At 47.0% G+C, this 21,307-nt stretch overlaps 2 protein-coding genes and 1 long non-coding RNA gene across 4 annotated transcripts in view; 2 read left to right on the forward strand and 1 right to left on the reverse strand.

Annotated features, from left to right (window-relative positions):
• The window catches only part of LOC109495243, a 37,950-nt gene extending 23,623 nt beyond the window's left edge, over positions 1-14,327 (forward strand). Inside the window, exons 3-4 of one of the 2 annotated variants that reach the window (XR_002738911.2) lie at positions 8,827-9,031; positions 14,196-14,327. This is a non-coding gene — a long non-coding RNA (uncharacterized LOC109495243). Of the gene's footprint in view, positions 1-8,826; positions 9,214-14,195 lie in introns of those variants that run through there. The other variant, XR_002150545.2, reaches the window with a different exon arrangement.
• On the reverse strand, positions 13,806-16,713 carry CHP2 (calcineurin like EF-hand protein 2). The gene is made up of 7 exons (XM_023246706.2): positions 16,511-16,713; positions 16,024-16,096; positions 15,846-15,926; positions 15,596-15,726; positions 15,349-15,410; positions 14,238-14,360; positions 13,806-14,039 (listed from the first exon to the last, which is right to left on the reverse strand). The coding sequence occupies exons 1-7, from the start codon at positions 16,575-16,577 to the stop codon at positions 13,986-13,988; spliced, it is 591 nt and encodes a 196-aa protein (XP_023102474.1). The 5' UTR covers positions 16,578-16,713; the 3' UTR covers positions 13,806-13,985.
• Positions 16,714-16,779: 66 nt separating this feature from the next.
• ERN2 (endoplasmic reticulum to nucleus signaling 2) overlaps positions 16,780-21,307 on the forward strand; it is a 44,598-nt gene continuing 40,070 nt past the window's right edge. Inside the window, exons 1-2 of the mRNA XM_045048112.1 lie at positions 16,780-16,915; positions 18,240-18,523. The gene's annotated coding sequence lies outside the window, so the exon portion shown is untranslated. The remainder of the gene's footprint in view (positions 16,916-18,239; positions 18,524-21,307) is intronic.

Raw genomic sequence — 21,307 nt, forward strand, 5'->3', positions numbered from 1 at the left:
TAAACTTTTATTTTTTAAAGATTTGTTTGTTTAAGTAATCTCCACACCCAACATGGGGCTCAAACTCATGACCCAGAGATCAAGAGTTGCATGCTCTGGGGAGCCTGGGTGGCTCAGTCGGTTAAACGTCTGGCTTCAGCTCAGGTCAAGATCTTGAGGTCCATGAGTTCGAGCCCCGTGTCGGGCTCTGGACTGATGGCTCAGAGCCTGGAGCCTGCTTCCGATTCTGTGTCTCCCTCTCTCTCTGCCCCTCCCCCGTTCATGCTCTGTCTCTCTCTGTCTCAAAAATAAATAAAACGTTAAAAAAAAAAAAAAAAAAGAGTCGCACTCTCTACTGAATGAGCCAGCCAGGCGCCCCCATAAACTTTTATTTTTAAGGTCAATGTGACCTATGATTGGAATTACTGGGTCATATTGTGATTCTGTTTAAAGTATTGAGGAAGTACAAAACCCACCTCCACTCTGCTCCCTTATAATCCATTCTCTACACAGCAATCAAAGTGACGAATTTAAAATTTACAACACATGGGGCATCTGGGTGGTTCAGTCAGTTGGGCATCTGGCTTCGGTTCAGGTCATGATCTCATGGTTCGTGAGTTCGAGCCCTGCACCGGGCTCTGTGCTGACAGCTCGGAGATTCTGTGTCTCCCTCTCTCTCTCTGCCTCTCTCTCTCTCTCTCTCTCTCTCTCTCTCTCTCTCTCTCTCAAATAAACAAACATTTAAAAATTTTAAAAAAGATAAATAAAATAAAATTTGCAACATATCATACTTCAGCTCCACTTAAAACTCTCCAATGGAGAATTGCATAGACTGGCCTATGCAATATGGCCCCCACCTCTTTCCATAGATCTCTTAATTCTGTCTCCTCACTGACTGAACATTTTCTGTTCCCACCTCAGGACCTTTGTACTTGCTTTGCTTTCTAGCTGGAATGTTCTTCCTCCTGACCATCCCCTGGCCAACTTGCTCTCAGACTTCAGGCCCCACCTCCAACATCACTTCCTTGGAAAGGCCTTCATCAACCATCTTATCTAAATGAACCCCACCCAGCCTCAATCACTGCCTATAAAAATCACTGTGTTTTACTTTCTTTACAGCACTTATCTCTACTGGAATTAGCTTGTTTTTGTATATTTGCTTTTGGTATTGCCCACCAGAATAGGAGCTCCATGAGAGTGGACTTGTCTTGATAGTCTATCTATGTAACACCTGTTTGGCATGTCAGAGTGTAAATGAACATTAGTAGTTAAGTAAGTAATCATTTGCTCCTCAGGGAATCTAAAAATATTGTTCAGAGTCAGGAAAGAGATTGGTGGGGGGTTTTGATAAGAAGTTAAGATTTCAGTATTACACAGCTTGTGTGAGTTATCTTTGTGCTGTGAAATGACAAGCAGATCTCTTAAGTATTGTAGGGGACAACAACTTTTCCTTTCTTCACTTCTAGGTTCTTTGGCCGATCTAATAGTTGACATGAGACAGATTAACAGGAGAAAAACAAATTTAATTTTGTACACACGAGAGATCATACAAACATGAGACTCAAAGAAATGACCAAAACAGGCAGCTTGATACCTTTCAGACAAAGAAATAATAAGTTTGTGAATAATTGACAACACAAAGCAGTTTGGGCTCAGGGACACCAAATTAATGAAGAAATAATAATGGTTGTTTCTGCAGCCTTCTCAGCCTTGAATTCCCCATCTCTTCTGGATGCAGGGAGGTCACTGTCCATGAGGGGAATTTACTTCTTGCTTTCAGGGGGACAGGGCAGGGTCAGAGTGTCCATCTGGCACTGGCTGTTTCTTAAATAATTTTAATTCAAAATAACCAATATACCAAAGTGGCATCTTTTGGGGCAAGCTGTCCTGAACCCCATCAATATCCAACTAGTATAATTGTAATTATGAGAATTCATATATAAACTTGGAAGAAAATCCAGGAGAATGTTTAATTAAAAGAAACACCTCTGTGACTGGAAACCAACAACTGCCCAACAGAGAGAGTGGCTAAATGTTTAAGAGCAAGAACCACATAAGGCCACGTGGGTGGCTCAGTGGGTTAAGCGGCCAACTCTTGGTTTCGGCTCAGGTCATGATCTCATGGTTCCCAAGATAGAGTCCTGCATCGAACTCTCTGCTTGGGATTCTCTGTCTCCCTCTCTCTGTGTCCTTCCCTCTTTACCTGCCTCTCTCTCTCTCTCTCTCTCTCTCTCTCTCTCTCTCAAAATAAGTAAATAAACATTTTTAAAAAGAGCAAGAACCACAGATTTTACCACTTAGTAGATACATGACCTTGAAAATAGTACTTCACATCCATGTTCCATTAATAAAAATACCTAACTTGGGCACCTGGGTGGCTCAATCAGCTGGGTGTCTGACTTTGGCTCAGGTCATGAGCTCAGGGTTTGTGAGTTCAAGCCCCACATCAGGCTCTGTGCTGACAGCTCAGAGCCTGGAGCCTGCTTTGGATTCTGTGTCTCCCTTTCTCTCTGCCCCTCCTTTGCTTGCCCTCTGTCTATCTCTCTCTCTCTCTTTCAAAAATAAATAAACATCAAAAAAATGTTTGTTTTAAAAACCTAACTCATAGGTTTAGTGTAAGAATGAAATGACCTGATGCTTGTGGAGGGCTTAGTCCAATAAGAAGTAGCCATAATTATTATGCCTTTATAGTTATAATTCAGTAAAAATATAAAAATACTGTAGTTCAGAGCAATGTAATTATTCGAAAAGTTTGGCCATCATTTAAAAAGAAATTTAAAAATGTGTATTATGCCCATGGGATATGTGGGCACCATTCAAATCCTGTGACAAAATTTAGTGAGCATCTACTCTGCACCAAGGCTCAGAAATATTGGCGTGGTTCCTGCCCCTAAGGAGACCACACCCTTAGGTGAAGCCCATCAAAAAGAGGCCATTCTAAAACAATATGATGAATGCTGATATGATAACCCTTTTGGTTGGCACCACTCCAAGAAGCTTCTAGTAGTTCCAAACACTCATACCCATAAGAAGCTATTTCCTGGGAAGTTGAGTTTTTAGAAACACTATGGTAGACATTACTATTTGTCCCCCAAATCCATTCTCTTCTTCTTCCTAAGAAAAAAAAAAATTGAACTTTTGGCTGTGCACTTGACCATCCAGAACAAAGACTACATTTCCTGGCCCCTCTGGAATCTAAGGAGACTGAGTTCTGGCCAGTGGATGTGAGGGAAAGCAATATATGCAACTTTCAAGCAGTGCACTGCAGTGGAAGGTGTGCACCCTGCCTCTTCACCTCCCCTCTTCCCACTGGCTGGAATGAAGACACAGTGGTGCGCCATCTTGGACCATAGAGAGGGAAGCTTTTAGGAATGGCAGAGCGACAATGCAGAAGGAGTCTGACCTCCTAACCAGCATCCAGAGCAGAGCTGTCATGTTAATTTCAACGTGTATGTGGGAGGGAAATAGACATCAATTTTGTTGGAGCCATTGTTATTTTGTCCTCTGTTACCTGCAGACAAATCTATTTCTGAAATAATCTACGGCATTCCTGGCCCCACCTCTGCAACTTATATTGTAGGAAGTCTATGGTGAAGCCCAGGTATATATTTTATTTAAGCTTCCCGGATAATTTATTTTAATGTTCAGACAGTTTGGGGAACTATAGAGTTGCAAATGGCTCAACGAAGCGCTACCAGGAAAGGTCTTGAATGGTAGGTAGGAACTAACCAGGCAAAGACTGAGGGGAAAGATAGTCCAAGTAAAGAGGAAAGCCTGAGTCAGTGAGCAACCACATGGTGCTGGCGAGGAATACCCTCAGGGGTTTAGCATTCCTGGAGCACGGAACAATAAACACGCAGGACTATGGGATGGAGCTGGAAGGCTGCAGACGTAATCTGTATCACAGAGGGCCCGGGACGCTACCAAAATAGTTACCCCTCATAAATTGTGGGAAACCATTTCAGAGTTTAAAGGAGAGGAGTTGACCCAATTAGACTTTTGTTTTTGTTTTAACAGTTTAACATCTTAGAACACTTGTCTTATTTTTTTTAATTTTTTAAAATATTTATTTATTTTTGAGAGAGAGAGAAACAGAGCACGAACAGGGGAAGGGACAGAGAGAGAGGGAGACACAGAATCCGAATAAGGCTCCGGTCTCTGAGCTGTCAGCACACAGCCCGACGCAAGGCTCGAACCTATGAACCATGAAATCATGACCTGAGCCGAAATCGGACTCTTAAACAACTAAGCCACCCAGGCCCCAGAACACTTGTCTTTACATGTTAATATAGATCGTTACAGACAGGGTCATGCTACACATATTGTCTTTCAATGACAGTGAGTATTCATCCACAACATCATTTTAAACAGATAAATACCATCTCATTTTATGAATATATCGGATTATTTTTAACCAATCCCATTGTGGTGATTTCATCTGCTTTAATTTAGCTGAACTAGGACTACATTTCTAAGAATTCCCTTCCCTATGGTCTGGGTTACAGCTGGCCATGAGCAAAATGTGTGCAAGGTTTGGCAACTGGAAGCAAAGAAGCAGCCATTTTTATGGTCTGTAGGTCGGCATACAGCCCTCTTGCCAGTCACACACGGGGAAGCTGACCTGCTGGTTCATCTCATTGGCGTGGGCCACCAGCCATGCCTCCAACTGCCCCAACAACTGTGGGTGTCCTTCTGCTTCTCCACACCCTGGGTCATGTGCACAATGGGTGCCAGCTTCTCCTGCCAGTTACCCACATCATCAAAGTTGGAGGTAGTAACAGATGCATGTTCCAGTCTGTCCTTGTATGTCCCATGCTGTCCTCATGCGCTCCTGCTCATCTTTGCATTTCCCCGCTTCATAGGTATTTTTCCTTCCTAGCTGGTGACGCTGCTGACTTTCACGCACAACACCAGATTCCAAAAAGCCACCCCCTTGCATACTGGTTACATTACCACCGATTCCCCGCTCCCACAATAAATCTCTTATTCCAAGGGCGCCTGGGTGGCTCAGTTGGTTAAGCAGCAGACTCTTGATTCCAGCTCGGGTCATGATCTCCTGGTTCATGAGATCTAGCCCCAAGTCAAGCTCCATGCTGATAATGCATGGAGCCTGCTTGGGATTATGTCTCTCCCTCTCTGCCCCTCCCCTGCTTGCTCCTGCATGCCTGATCACTCTCTCCCTCTGTCTCTCAAAATAAATAAATAAACATTTAACTGAGCCACCCGGGCGCCCCCGGTAGGTCAGATTATTTACTTAGGATAAATTCCTAGGAATGGGAGTTCTGGATCAAAGAGTGTGGCCATTTTTTAAGGCTTTTAAGTTATGAAACCAAATGTGATCCTTAGAAGAATAATGATTTCAGTGAGAATTTAAGCAGCATTGAGTCTGGACATTTTTACATGCCTTGGGGTATTTCTTTTAAAAAATTTCTTGTTCATATCCTTGCCTGCATGATATTCATCTTTTTCTAATGGATTTGCAAGAGCTATTTATATGTAAAAGATCTTAACCCTCTGTCTGATATACATAATGCAAATAATTCTCCAGTCTGTCCTTTGCCTTTATATTTTTCAGTGTGCTTTGGAGATACAGAAATGTTAAATTTTTATATAGCTAACACTATTAATACTTTCCTTGGTGATTATTCTTAGAAAAGCCTTGGGCATCTCAAGATTATATTAGTATTCATTTATATCTTTTTTCTAAGCCATTTATTATTTCATTCTATGATGTGATTTGGTAGTCTCATATATAAACATGTGAAATTATATTGTACTGGGAGTGTGTGTTTGTATATATTTCTACTTTCTTTTTTTGTCCCATTGATCTTTCTGTAACAGTATCCCAACTGTTTTGATTATTTTGGTTTCATGATAAATATTAACTATTTAACCTTTATTTTTTTATTTAAAATTTTTAATGTTTCTTTATGAGAGAGAGAGAGAGAGAGAGAATGAATGAACAGGGGAGGGGCAGAGTGAGAGAGGGACACAGAATCCAAAGCAGGCTCCAGGCTCTGAGCTGTCAGAGCCCGACGTGGGGCTCAACCCCACAAGCCGAGAGATCATGACCTGCGCCGAAATTGGAGGCTTAACCAACTGAACCACTCAGGCGCCCCTATTTAACCTATATGTTAAGCAACTATAAGTTAAATAGTTATCATATGCTAATATGTGAAAGCAAAATAATGAAAATACAGTTATGTTAAATAGTTAACAATTAGTCATGTTAAATAGTTATGTTTAGGGGCACCTGGGTGGCTCAGTCGGTTAAGCCTACCACTTTGGCTCAGGTCACCATCTCGTGATTCGTGGGTTTGAGCCTCCCGTCAGGCTCTGTGCTGACCACTCAGAGCCTGAAGCCTGCTTTGGATTCTGTGTCTCCCTCTGTCTCTGCCCCTCCTCTGCTCATGCTCTGTCTCTCTCAAAAATAAATACACATTAAAAAATAGTTATGTTTAATAGTTAACTGTGTTTTCATTATTTTGGTTTCATGATAAATATTAACTATTTAACATAACTATGTTTTAATAATTTGTGTTTCATGGCAGTATGCCCAGACAGTGGTCCCCGGTTCTGTCTCTTGCTTCAACAGTGTTTGGAGGGAACAGACCCTGGGACACTCCTTCTACCAGCCTGCAACCACCCTCCATTTTTTCCAGTCACAACCTTCAGAGCCATCTTCTCGGCCACCCTCTGTCTCCTGGACCAGCCAACGCCCTATTCTGAGCTGAGCATCTTATTACAGATCAACCACGAGCTCCCACATTCATCAGAATTATTCCACCGAGGTGTAAGCCGCGTCAACTGGCTGGCGGACACGCACTTGTGAGCCTCCTACTCCAGCTTCTCTCTGGGCTTCTGTTTCCACCACCAGGGCCTGGCTCTCTGCCTCCTGATTTGGCAAGGAGCACAAGGCTCTCTAAAAGATGCATAACATGCGAGAGGCCTCACCCTCTTCCCGGGCATTCAGGAGCCCTCGCAGGATGAGTGGGGTAAAGCCCTGGATGCCAGGGAGGCCGCCCTGGTTCTGGAGAAGAACCTGAAGCAGGCACGTTTGGATCTGCCAGCACACACCCCCTGCTCTGTGACTTCCTGAAGACCCACTTCCTGGATAAGGAGGTGAAACTCACCAAGGAGATGTCACTTCTGCAGGCTGGCTGGCCCCCAAGTTGATCTAGAAGGACTAGGAGCCCGCAGCCTTTGAGGGCCCCTCTGGGACCCCTCTGGTGCTGGGGCTTGTGCCTAAGCCTCTCCCTGCAGCCACTAGACAGTTTTTCAACCACCCTGGAGCCCTGGACCAAAATGGAAACAACAAAGCTTTCTGCAGAAAAAATAATAATAATTGTTTCATGCCAAATGTGAATTGCTAAGGTGAGACTCATCTTAAAATTCACTTTTTATTATTTTTTTTCCTTTTCAAGTTTTTATTGAAATTCTAGTTAACATACAGTGAAATATTAGTTTCAGGTGTAGAATTTAGTGATTCAACACTTCTATACATCACCCAGCGCTCATCACAGGAAGAGCCCTCCTTAACCCCCATCATCTATTTTACCCATCCCCTGAACCACCTCCCAGAACTCATTAAAAAAATTTTTTTGGAATGCTTATTTAATTTTTTTTTTTTTTTTTTTTGAGAAAGAGAGAGAGTTTGCACGAGCAGGGGAGGGGTAGAGAGAGAGGTTGAGAGAGAGAATCCCAAGCAGGCTCACCCGTGTCAGCACAGAGCTGGAAGCTGGAGAATTAAAAGCCAATTTCCTGAGGAATCAGAAGAGAAAGATCTTGGCTCCTTGACAAAATTGTTGAACCACTCAACAATCTGAGACTGCCTACCACTCAAAACATCTTGTCGTGTGACATAATTGTCTTAATTGTTTCATCCACGGTCAGTTGGTAATTCTGTTATTTGTAGCAAAAAGAACCCCCTAACTCTTATATAGTTATTTGTTGATTCTGCCTGCCCAGCATGTGGCCCTCTTCTGGCAACTGCATTCTGATTTTCCTTTAGGGGATACACACGCACACACACACACACACACACACACACACACACACACTGCAATTGGTCCAAGTGAGTTCGCAGTCTCCAGTTCCTGGGGTGAGCACGTGACCAAGTCTGGCTAACTAGAGTGGCCCACCCACCTACCTACAGTGAGTAGGCTGAGGTTCCCTTCTGAGACATTGGGCAGGACTGTCTGGGAAGAGAAGCTCTCTTTTCATTGGGGTTCCTGCTTAGGAATTAAACCAACACCAGAAGACAGAGGTGAGGAATGGAAAGACTAGTTTCCGATGATATATATCTTTGAGCTTTTGAGACTCTCCTTTGTCTGGTTTATCTTTGGACATTTCTTTCAGTTATATGAACCAACAAATTCCTATTCTTTCATAAACCGGTTAACAATGGGAAGAATCCTGACTGATACAGACCATAGTCCTCGTTCACAGACAGGGCCAAAGGGCCTCAGCTGAAGTGTTGGGGGAAGGGCAGCCAGCTACCGGAAGGACAAAGCAAGACAATTCCAAGAGGTAGCTGCTAACATCTGTTTCATAGATAATAGAAGGTGAGGCCCTGAAGGGCAAATCGACTTACCCAAGGTTGTACAATGAGTAATTAGAAGCATGCAGATTCTATCTCAGGCCTAATAAAACTCCCAAACTGAAGTCTTGTTCAACTGAGCCATACTGATTCACAGGGTAGGTCTATAACCAGAAATCAAGCCTGTCTATTGCCTCTCAAACATCAAGAGAGTTTTATTGCTGTTGGCTGGGTGGGGCTGAGGACAACCCAGAGTTTCCTTGTATTTGAGAGTCAAGTTCATGGTTCTTCTCTTAACTATTTTCCAGATCAGTTAAGAAGAGGCAATGGCAGCCATAATTAGGTCTGTGCAACATCACTACTGAGGTCCTTCTCCTGGCCGTCCTCCCCAGGGCTCCCTACGCCCTGTCTCAGGTTCCGTCACCTTGGCAAGGAAAGGAGCTTCCCTCCATCACTTCCATCTTTTCTTCAGGACATGCAGATGGCTATGTACATGGATCCAGAAAATTCCAGGTCAGCTGAAGCCCTTCAAAGTGGCCCTGGTGGAACAAGCTAGGACAGCTCCAGTGGCTGTGCCACACCCCTCTGGGAGGCCCCTCTCAAGTGAGGCTCCCAAGCACACGTCTAGGACCCTGCCAGCAGAAAGCCGTTGCTCACAACATCTCCAGCTCTGTAATAAATTCTTTACCATAACACCTTGCTGCTTTTCTCTGGATCCAATCTAGTCAGTGGACTCCATCTCCACAGCCAACCTCTACCAAGTCCAATCTGACCAGCAGCCGGCCTGAGGGCAGGGTGTCTAGCCCACTGGCGGCTGCCTCTTCATAGAGCCCCTCAGCCAGCGGTTCCACAGGGTGGGGAACACACAACTCATGTACCCAGGATGATTTTTGAGAGGAAGCTTGCAGCTTTAAATAGCATCACTGAATCACACAGTGAGAAGGCCATTTCCCTCTCAATTATTTTTCCGTCTTTCAGATCAAGGAAGAGAAGCTCTGTTTGTTGTCGATTGTTTTTATAACTCTTCAGCATGTGCTAATCTCTCTTTCTGACATTTTTGGGGGGTTCTTTGTATCTACTGCCTTTGTACAGTTATTTTACTTATGGCAATTGGTGCTGGTGTCTAATTTATGGCAGTGATGTTTTACTTTTTTTACTTTTATTTTTTTAAGTCTATTTATTTATTTGGAGAGAGAGAGTGTGTGTGTGTGGGCAGAGGAAGGGCAGGGAGAGAGAATCCCAGGCAAGATCAGCACTGCCAGCATGGAGCCTGAAGCGAGGTTCGAACCCATGAACTGTGAGATCATGGCCTGAGCTGAAGTCAAATTCGGATGCTTAGCTGACTGAGCCACCCAGGCGCCCCAAATGTATCCATTTTAAATGAATCTGTTCAAAGGCAAATAATAGGTGAATAATGACAGAGACTAGGTACTGTATGGCAATAATAATGCGGGTGGGAAACAAATCACTTAAATTCAGCAACTGCTGCTCAGAGCCCAGGGGCTCCCCACAGGGGTCCCTAGCCTCCCCTCTCCATTTCAATGAACGTATCCACAGGCAACTCTGTCAGAGTGGTTATCAAGACAGGAAGGTAACCTTGTGCTACCCCAGCCAGACGGACATCTCCCTTCCTTCCCGCATGACAAAAGTCTCCAACCTCCTGAGCGTGTGCTGGGTCAGGAGGCTTTCTTGCTAATCTGCTCTTCCATCCACCAAAATAGGGAGTAGAGTCCTGGGGATCCCCTAGTACTGGATCCTCCAGGAACCCTTCGTAGGTCAGTAGCACTGACCATCAGCACAGAGCACGTGTGGGCAGGAATGGCTGGGAGACCTTCCTGGGAGGCCTTCCCAGGGGGACACAGAATCCAAAGCACCTCGAGATCATGACCTGTGCCAGTCAGACGCTTAACCAACCAAGCCACCCAGGCACCCCTGGATGTTGGAGAACTTTTTATAGAGAGCTGTCACTAGGAGTCTGGCCAGAAGCTTTAGTGTTTCTAAAGTTTGGTCCTTCAAACTCCATCAGAATCACGTACTAAAAATATAGATTTCCCTATGGACTCAGGACCTCTCAATGGGGCCTAAGGGTCTAAACTTTTTAATCAGATATTTACCATCAGGAAAATTTGAGAAACTATACTGGCAAAAAGACCAGTTATAAAGAAAGATATCTTGGGGTGCCTGGGTGGCTCAGTTGGTTAAGTGGCCAACTTCAGCTCAGGTCGTGATCTCATGGTTTGTGAGTTTGAGCCCCATGTCAGGCTCTATGCTGACAGCTCAGAGCCTGGAGCCTGCTTTGGGTTCTGTGTCTCCCTCTCTCTCTACCCTTCCCCTGCTTGCACTTTGTCTCTCTCTTTCTCTCAAAAATAAATAAACATTAAAAAAAAGAGAGAGAAAGATACCTTGGGGTGCATGGTGGCTCAGTCGGTTAAGTGAATGACTCGACTTTGGCTCAGGTCATGATCTCCAGTTCATGGGATTGAGCCCCATGTTAGGCTCTGCACTGACAGCACAAAGACTGCTTGGGATTCTCTCTCTCTCCTCTCTCTCTGACCCTCCCCTGCTTGTGCTCATTTGCTCGCTCTCTCTCTCTCTCTCTCTCTCAAAATAAGTAAATATACTTAAAAAAAAAAAGAAATATACCTCTCCCCCTTCCATATCCCTTTTCCCTCTGCTCATCCCATTTTCCCTCTATTTCTCTATTTCTTTTAAGTTTAAAATAAAGTGTGCCCTGAGTGCCTACAACCACAGTGTGAATGTGTGTTATGGATGGTCTTGTACATCCTCAGTTGGGTTTCCCCAGAAATGCCCTGTAGATTGGAGGGCAAATTGTTTATCTGTGAGAGAATCCAGGAAGCAGTGGACAAAGAGTGGGGATGAGACCAGAGGAAAGGAGACAATACAGGGTTCTTTAACAAGCAGCCCCACGCTGTGGGTAACCGGGCTCAAACCTGCTAGAGGATTTCAAGAGTGAAAAGAACATGCCTCTAAACTGTCCTGCCTCACCGGTGGATAAACTGAGTATTTATCTGCCATTCTCTACCTGTCATTGGTTGAGAGCCACTCCTAGGGCCATTAACTCCCCAGCACTTCAACTTGCCCTCACACAAGCTAAGTACATGCCTGTGCCAGACAAAGTCCATGAGCAGAGTATCATCTGTGCTTGTAGGAAGAAGCCATTGGGCTTCCTCAAAAGATTAAAAAATAATGCTACCATAGGATCCACCAACCCCACTTTTGGGTATGTATCCAAAGGAAATGAAATCACTATCTCGAAGAGATAAGTGGACTCCCATGTTCATTGCAGGATTATTAGCAACCCAAATGTCCGTTGACATAGATAAGTGGATAAAGAAAATGTAACATACGCACACAATGGAATATTATTTGGTCCCCAAAAAGAAAGACATTCTATCATTTGTGACCATGTGGATGAGCCTAGAGGGTATTACGCTCAGTGAAACAAGTGAGTCACAGAAAGAAATACCATACGATTCCTCTCATATGAGGCATCTCAGAGTCAAAAGCTTAGAAGTAGACAATAGAATGGTCGTCATCAAGGGGTGGGCAAGGAGCAGGAGACAAGCTGTTGTTCAACAGGTATAAAGTTACAGTTATCCAAGATGAGTAAAGTCCCAGAGATCTTCCGTACAGCACCGTGCCTATAGGTAACGATATGGTGTTATACACTTCAAAATTTGTTAAGCTGGTAGATCTCATGTTAAGTGTTCTAACCACACTACACACACACACACACACACACACACACACACCACAAGTGATACAAGGAAATTTTGCAGATGATGGATGTTTATTATCTTGATTGTGGTGATAGTAATTTGAGTGTATACCTATGTCCAAATTCATCAAATTGTATACATTAATTTTGTGCAGTTTTTTGTACACCAAGTACAATTCAATAAAGCTGATGTAAAAATAGAAGCCACTAACATGTTCCGTAATGGTGAAAGCCGAGCAGGTGGTGTGCTGATAAATGTTTAACAGTGGGCTCTCCTCAGCAGAAAAGCACTGACCTGTTGCATTTGCCAATGTCCATGCTGTAAATATCCCCACTACAGCCAATTCAAGCTACCAATGTGATGTTACTGAAAGCAGAGTTGGAAGCCATACGCCTGGTTGACTCTCATGTGTTGATACAAGACAAGTCCAGCACAGCCCTGGAAAGAGATATGGGCAGGGCACCAATAGCATCTCCTATAGGTACAGCCAGAGTGCTTTGCTATAGCATAGAATCTCACAGGTGGCTTTTTTTTATTTTGTTTGTTTTTTTAGACAGAGAGAGAGAGAGAGCAGGAGAGAGGAGCATATAGGAAGAAAGAGAATCTTAAGTTGACTCCATGCTCAGCATGGAGCCCAGTGCAGGGCTCCATCCCATGACCCTGGGATCATGACCTGAGTCAAAATCAGGACTGGTATGCTCAACCAACTGAGCCACCCAGGCACCCCAGAATCTCACAGTTTTATGTGATTTTTGTACTCTATTCTGTGATATATCAGTATTGGAACTTGTCATGAAAAAATGGAATTCTTCTCCAAATCTGCATAATTTCACACCCCAGGAAGGTATGTGTTGTTCATTACATTTACACCATCTCTTCCCTCACCTGCCTGCCACCAACACACTGGCATGCACCCACGGAATCAGTGAAAACCCATTTAAAAAGTAGACTTCAAGAATCCCTCCATTGGGTCAACCTAACAGTAATGGACATCTCTTGTTTTGCCTGACTGGCATCATCCCCCTTTCTTCTGATCATGACACTTCATTTTCCTTTAAGCAACTACTCCTTACCTCACCCTGAGTCTACAGGCTTTATTTTCTGGCTTTAGCAGTTAGCCCATGACACAGGCCAGGCCAATTCGAGCACTCCATTTCCCTGGCATTAGGGACAAGAATGCACGTAGGCCAATGACACTCCACTTAGAATTACTGAAAAAGGAAATCCCTTCCCACTGGATTACTAGGCTAGTAGGATGGGAGCCTGGAGCTGCTGGTGGCCATCCTCCCCCATGAGGAAAGAGGCCCCTGAGAATAAAGCCAACACGAAAGCTGATTGAAAAATTAATAACTGAGTCCTGATAGCATGACAGAAGCCCTTTGACACTAACTGTGCCTGAAGACACCTCCAGACTTTTCCAGTATTCTGAAGATAACTTTCAAACGTTTTAATTACGTGAGTCCATAAAATCCCTTTTTTACTTAACTCACGTTAAATTGGGTTTTCAGTGGCTTGCAACCACAAGATCACTGGCTGATTCACAAATCTGACATCAAATGAGCTAGACTTTATTCGGTACACACGCTTCCAGCTTGCCTTCCTTGCCCCCAAAGAGAGTTTAGCTTAGACACAAGAATACAGTTTATTGGGGCCCTGCCTCTGCAGGGGCTGAAGACAAATCCCGGGCTGAACTGGTCTGTGTAAGGCAGCCAAAGGCACAAAGGGGGTCACTTCAGGATCCGTATGCTCATTTTCTGTTCGATGTCCATCTTCTCCAAGGACTGTGGGGGGAGTGGGGGGGATGGGTGGTGGTCAAGAGCCCAGTCCTCTAGGCTTTCAACCTCCTCTCCCATCCCCAAAGCTACACCCTTCCTTGGCTACCCCTCTCCTTCTGCCCACCTCCTTCTAACTGCCTTTCTCATTTGCATCTGTCCCAGGGACTCCTGACATCCACTCCCCAGGCCTGAGGGCATTGTGACCTTGGTGAACTCCAGGAAGGACACAGCCCCATCTCCATCTTCATCCGCTTCCTGCACCGTGCGATCAGCGATGCTCTCCAACTGCTCTTCTGTCACCTGCACCCCAACCATCAGTCGGAGGACCTGGGAGGTGCGGAGGGCACGAGAGGAGTCAGCCCCATCCCTCAAACCTTGCCCGCATCATCCCAAATGTTACTACCAATTTTGTAATCTTCCCCTCATCCATTTCTTCACTCCCTACCATCTCCCCCCAGTAATTTCCCCTACTGCTTCTCCACTCAAACCCCGACCTGTCCCTCACTATCCCACACTCACCTCAATAGTATACCCAAACTCATCACCCAACCCCAAGCCTTAGAACCCAACCTCCTCCCATCCCCCACCACAACCTCCCACTATTCCCCGTTCTACCCACCCACCCCCCTCACAACATCTATTCCAGAGTTTCTGAATCTCAGCACTGTTGACATTTGGGGCCAGTTAACTCCTTGATGGGGGGGGAAATGGGGGCTATCCTGTGTATTGAAAGATGTTTAGCAGCATTTTTTACTTCTACCCACTAGATGGCAGTAGTGCTGCCCCGCCCCCAGGTGTGACAACCAAAAATATCTCTAGATATTGCCAAGGTCACTCAAAAGGCAAGATCGCCCCCATTCAAGAACCACTGATCTATTGAGTCGTCTGGGTGGCTCAGTTGGGGTTAAGCCACGGACTCTTAGTCTGGGCTCAAGTCATGATCTCGTGGTTGGTGAGATCAAGCCCTGCCTTGAGCTCTGCTCTGACAGTGCGAAGCCTGCTTGGGACTCTCTCTTTTCTCTCTTTCTGCCCCTACTCCAATCACACTTGTGCATGCGGGCTCTCTCTCTCTCTCTCAAAATAAATAAATAAACTTTTAAAAAGAACCACTGATCCATTTCCAACCTCATACCCAACTATTCCCCATCCCATTTCCATAGACCTCACCCAATCCCTGTTTCTCACTCAATACCCCAGTCATCTGTGACCACCAAGGGCCAGTCATCTGCACCGCCCCCACCCCCACCCCCACAACCTTTCCCTTCGACCACCCACGCTCCACACATCACATCTCTGGTCCTTGCGTCCTTCCAACCTGTAGCATCTCGTGCCGGGAGATCTTTCCGTCCCGGTCCAGGTCGTAGAGCTGAAATGCGACTGGAAGAGAATGGAGGAGGGAAAAGGTAGGTGGGTCTTCCCCTGGTTCTCTTCCAGCAGGTCACCCTAGAGGAGGAGGGGAGGTCCTCTATAGGCCCGCTAAGAGAGGGAGGTGCCTGGGGCCTCTCACCGGTGCGGTATACCTAGGGTCTCACTTGGGGAGAGGTGGGTCCCCACAAACTCACAGCGAAGTTTGTTCATTCTGCTGTTGAGGGGTTCAGGTTCCTTGGGGTCTCGAATTCCTGGGTCCTCATCATCGATGGGGCGAAAATGAGCCAGGACTCTGACAAAGCCTGGGAAATCCAGACGCAGATTCCTGGGGTGGGGGAGATGCAGTGGTCGCTTTGGCCCTCCCTCTGTCTCCGTTAGTGCCCCCCCCCCCAACACACACACCAAGTTTTTCCCTCCATCTCCCCACCCCCAGCGAGGCCTCACCCATCAGGGAAGAAGCTGTCTATAATGCGTTCTCCCAGGGGGTTCACGGCCAGAGCCCCAATCTGCTGCAGATCCATGCGGCTGTCGAGTCAAAGTCGGAGGGGTAGACGGAGGGTTAAAAAGAGGAAGGGGCTCAGAGAGGCAGACGTGGCGGGTCCCAAGGCCAGCGCCCCCTCACCTCAGGTAGCCCTTCTTGTTCCTGTCCAGTGCCCGAAACCGGTGGTAGAGGCGGAGCAGACTGGCCTGCGAGACTGCGGGACGGAAGGCGGAAGGGTGACGCGGCCGCGGGCGCTCGGGACCCGCCGCTGGACCCTCCCCGGGCGGCCCCGGGCCGTGGGCGGGGAACCGGGATTCGCCGGAGGGGACGCTCGCCGGGGTCCCGGGGCCGCGCGGCCGGGCTGCAGGGGGCGTGACGACGCCCGGAGCCGTGTCCCCGCGCTCCCGCCGGAGACCCGAGGAGCCGACGCCAGCCGCCTCCCTCCTGTTCCCCTCTCCGCCCCCCCCCCCTCCCCACACACACACCCCTGCCGGGCTCGAGGACACCTGGCCGCCAAGCCCGGGGTCCGGACGCGCCCCAGACCTGGACCCCGGGAGCCCGCGCCTGCGATCCCGGGCGCCCTCCGGACCCCCCGCATCCCCGGGTCGGAGCCCCGCGCCCCGCTCACAGCCGGTCTCCCTCCGGATGCTGTCCGCGTCGGGGATGCGCGCGGCGTGGGAGCCGAGGGAGCCCATGGCTGCGCCTGCTGAGCCGCCCGGCCCCGCGCGCTAGCCTCCCGCTCCCGGGCGCGGCCGCCCCCGTGGCCCCAGGGCCGAAGGGCGCAGGCCTGGCGCGGAGCCAGGCTCGGGAACCCCCGCGTGCCTCGCCTCCCACCCGCGACCCGGGCGAACAGAAAACAATGCCCGGGGTGGCGGGGTCAGAGGGGCGGCGCGAACAACGGGGCGTTTCATCCCGAGGTGGTGAGGTCGCCAGGGCCCCGCCTGCCCCACGCCCGCCAGGCCAGCTCTGCGTTCTCACGCCGCGGGACACGCGACGCGAGTCCCCCGGGCAGGGCCCCCACTCACAGCTCCCGGTGAGTAAGGCTGGGGGTTCCGACCTTATCATCCACAGACAGAATCCACGTTCTTCTGGGAAGGGGGCCGGGGGGTGGGGAGGGGAGCTGGACCCATTTGTCCCAGTCCCAGCTAGGGGCCCCTTCCCTGGGCAGGAGGGCCGGGCAGAAGAGACGTTGAAGGACCCCCGAAGAAGAGTGGAGTGGGAAGGGTCGTGAGCGGATGAGGGGAGCTGGTTTGAGTGGGAAGATCACTGGATGTGGAAGGACTGGATGGGGGCCTCAGCTATGCGGTTAACCCTGGACAAGCCAGTGTGACTGCGTCGCACCTCTTCTGTTCTGTCGACACAGCGTAATTGTTGATGCTTAATGGAGTCACTGCTTAAAAATCAGGAGATTTAACCAGAAATCCAGTTCCCAGCTTCTGAGAAATCAGAAGTTTAAGAAGCCACTAGACCCCCTTACCTTGGCTGTACCTGGAGCACAGGTCCCATGTGTAATTGGGGCATCTCAGCCTGTCCACTGGGCACAGTCCCCACCTGGCTTGGTTCACGTCCTCATGTATCCCGTGGTGCCCCTGGTAGAAGTTCCAGGCTGGAAGGCCTTGGACCTCGGCCAGCCCTCAAACACCATGGGAATCCACAGTCCAGTGAGGAGGTTACAAACATCGCCGTGACCAAGCTTAATGTAATAATCATGGTAACAACAACAAAGGCTCTCTTTTTTCTAGTACTCACCATGAGCCAAGCACTTTGTGAAACACAGTGTACATGATAAGCTCACACTCCTAAAAGCACCTGCTAGACTGCCTGCTTCCCGCTTTTACACAATGGAGGCTGCCAGGGGGGTGGTTACGAACTGTTTGTAAATCATGTGTCCTCAGCAGGGCACATATCCCCCCAAAGGGGCAAAAAATCCTATTCTTTTTATGTATAAAACACAAGTGTACATATAGTGCATAAATAGATATATAGTGTATCTGTGGTATTAAAATTTCATAGCATTAAAATTTCACGATTAGGAAAAATAGTCTAAAAATGCTCCTTAAGTGAGGGCAGTAATGAACAAAAGGTTGAGAAACTGAGCTGTAAAAGAATGGGCCCCACAGGTGTCCAGGTTTAAATCTATCATTATCCCATCTTCCCCCATCATAATCACACATTTACACAAATTTCCAAGAGGAAAAAACATATAACCCATTTATTATAAGGGTTCAAGTTCATAGCCACCCTGGAGAGAGAGAAGCTGGAAAAATAGTGAATCTCTAGTCAAAGCCTCCGTGCAGAGGCTTGGATCAGCTCGGCCTTGAAAATATTGATCTAAGAAGTGCTTACTTCTCTTTCAGATACCCCAAGGACTGAACAACTGGCATAAGGAAGGCCTGATTCCCTTCCAGATGTCCCCCAAGGACTGAAGCGTTCGGGAAACCACACTGCTCCCTAATGAAGCCCAGCAACCACTCCTCTCCACAGCTGTGAGTGAGGCTGTGCGTGCAGTTCGGGTTAGGTCCTGAACCTAGGAGGGGCTGAGAGTCCCTGGGATCTGCAATAATCACCTCAGGCCAGTGTGGGATGTTGATCTTGGAAAGAGCTTCTCCAGCCTTAATCTCTGAGTCAGCACTCCCCTAAGGTAAGTTAGGCCAGAGAGTAATTAACAACTCCCATCCGCACACTATCATCACAAGCCTAGAGGAAAACACTATATGCTAGGACCCGTTCATGCTTCATGCACATGAGTAGAGTTTAAATCAACTTCACCGTATACCTGGCAACATCTTTTGAGGGGGAGCACTTAAAGGGGAGATGGTGGGGTGCCCGGCTGGCTCAGTTGGTGGAGCATGTGACTCTTGATCTTGGGGTTGTGAGTTTGAGCCCCACGTTGGGTATAGAGATTCCTTAAAAAATAAAATCTTAAAAAAATTAAATTAAAGGAGAGATGCTCTGGGGAGAATTTCATCTGCAGAATTGTAGGGCAAAAGCAGCCATAGACTTTACTTGAGCAAATAGACCTGTGTTCTTTAAAAAAAAAAAATTTTTTTTAATGTTTATTCATTTTTGAGAGAGAGACAGAGCATTAGCAGGGGAGGGGCAGAGAGTGAGAGAGGGAGGGAGACACAGAATCTGAAGCAGGCTCCAGGCTCTGAGCTGTCAGCACAGGGTCTGATGTGAGGCTTGAACTCATGAACCTCAAGATCGTGACCTGCGCTGAAGTCAGACACTTAACTGACTGAGCCAACCAGGCACCCTAGACCTGTCTGTGTTCTAATAAAACTTCACTTATGGACACTAAAATTTGAAACTCATATAATTTCCTTGGGGCACAAAGTATTATTCTTTTCTTTCCAGCCATCTAAAAATGTGAAAACCAGGCACCTGGGTGGCTCAGTCCCTTGGACATCCGACTCCAGTTCAGGGCATGATCTCGTGGTTTGTGAGTTTGAGCCCCACATCAGGCTCTCTGCTGTCAGCGCAGAGCCTGCTTTGGAGCCTCTGTCTCCCTCTCTCTCCCCTGCACCTCCCCTGCTCATACTGTCTCTCTCAAAAATACATAAACATTAAAATTTTTTTAATAAAATAAAAAAAAACCAAAAATGTGAAAACTATTCTTAGCTTGTGGGCCATACAGAAACCGGCAGCTGTCTGGGTTTGACCCACGAGGCCATTGTTTGCTAATCCGCTCTAGATTATAATTCTGCATTCTCCACAGATCTGCTTCACTAAAAGACCAAGATGCTTTCTCTTCAGAGCTCTCCAGGAAAAGGAGAATTGGGCACAATGACTAGCATAAACAAGAACCCAGTGGGGCGTATTGTCTGGAGGATCTTGAAGCCAACGGATGGCAATGGGAAGAACCGGCTTTAACTCACCAGTACCAAGCCATCATTCTGGCAGACCCTTGGGACAAGTTTGTCCATCTGGGGAGGGAATCTCAGAACTAAAGCCACACTGGTTTTCGGGCGAGAAGGCTGAAGAATCGAGTTTGGGAAGGGGTATGATGTAGTACAATTCTGGAGAGCTTGACATCAGGAGTCATTACAGGATGGTGTAAGAGTAATCTGGCTGAGACAGCAGTGTCTCTCTTGGGTATATAGAAATGAAAATCTATATTCACAGAAAACCAAAAGAGGGAAACAGCTGATGAGCGGATAAAACATGGTGTATCCACACAATGGTTTACAACTCAGCAATGAAAAGAAAGGAAGTATCAGTACATGCTATAACATGGATGAACGTTGGAAACAAGCTAAGTGAGAAAAGCTAAACGCAAAGGACCACATGCTGTATGATTCCATTTATATGTAACATTAAGAATAGGCAAATCCATAGAGAAAGTAGATTGGTGGTTCCATGGGGGGGGGGGCTGGGCTGTCCAAGGGGGAGAGGCTAGTGGGAGATGGGGAGTGACCAATAGAAGGTAGAGGACATCTTGTTGGGGTGGGTGATGAAAAGTTTTAAAACTGATGGCAGTGATGGTCTCACAACTCTGAATAAACTAAAAAACACTCAATAGTATACTTCACATGGATAGATTATGTAGTATGTGAATTAATACCCCAGTAAAGTTGCTATTAAAAAAAAAAGAATTGGAGCACCTGGGTGGCTTAGTTGACTAAGTGTCAGGTTCTAGACTTCAGCTCAGGTCATGGTCTCACTGTTTGTGAAATCAATCCCCTTGTCGGACTCTGTGTGCTGACAGTGAGGAACCTGCTCGGGATTCTCCTTCTCCCTCTCTCTCTGCCCTTCCCTCGCTCTTACTGCTCTCTTGCTCTCTGTCTCAAAATAAATAAACTTAGGGGCGCCTGGGTGGCGCAGTCGGTTAAGCGTCCGACTTCAGCCAGATCACGATCTCGCGGTCCGTGTATTCGAGCCCCGCGTCAGGCTCTGGGCTGATGGCTCGGAGCCTGGAGCCTGTTTCCCATTCTGTGTCTCCCTCTCTCTCTGCCCCTCCCCGTTCATGCTCTGTCTCTCTCTGTCCCAAAAATAAATAAACGTTGAAAAAAAAAATTAAATAAATAAATAAATAAATAAACTTAAAAAAAAAAAAAAAAGAATTTAAGAGAATGTCCTTCCCCTCAGCCTCTCAGACTGGGAAAGGATTCTGTCTCTCTGTCTCTCTGTCTCTCTCAATTTCACACACACGCTCACACACACACCCCTCCCTATCTGCCTTTTTGCATCTGTGAAGGGAGAGCCACACAGATTTCTCTTTGTGTCCTACTCAGATGGCCTTAACCTGTCCCCAGCTGCTTTGAGTACCAGCTCATAACTCATGATGCCCCCTTTCCTGAAAACTGCCCTTACTCAGAAAAAAGCATGTCTCCTGAGAGGTTATACACACACACTCCAGAGGCCAAGTTCAGCCATTGGCACACAGCCCCACCACCCCTTTACCTCAAGGTGGAATTTGCTTTGT

Source organism: Felis catus, chromosome E3 (genome assembly GCF_018350175.1).
Source record: "Felis catus isolate Fca126 chromosome E3, F.catus_Fca126_mat1.0, whole genome shotgun sequence".
In the NCBI taxonomy this organism is placed as follows: domain Eukaryota; kingdom Metazoa; phylum Chordata; class Mammalia; order Carnivora; family Felidae; genus Felis; species Felis catus.

What these genes read in the sequence shown, in the direction of transcription:
- CHP2 (XM_023246706.2), bottom strand. Translation starts at nt 16,577, where the DNA reads ATGGGCTCCCTCGGCTCCCACGCCGCGCGCATCCCCGACGCGGACAGC. An exon ending in AACAAGAAGGGCTACCTGAG is followed by an intron (nt 15,927 to 16,023) that starts GTGAGGGGGCGC and finishes TTGACTCGACAG; the next exon opens with CCGCATGGATCTGCAGCAGA. An exon ending in GACAGCTTCTTCCCTGATGG is followed by an intron (nt 15,727 to 15,845) that starts GTGAGGCCTCGC and finishes CCCCCACCCCAG; the next exon opens with GAATCTGCGTCTGGATTTCC.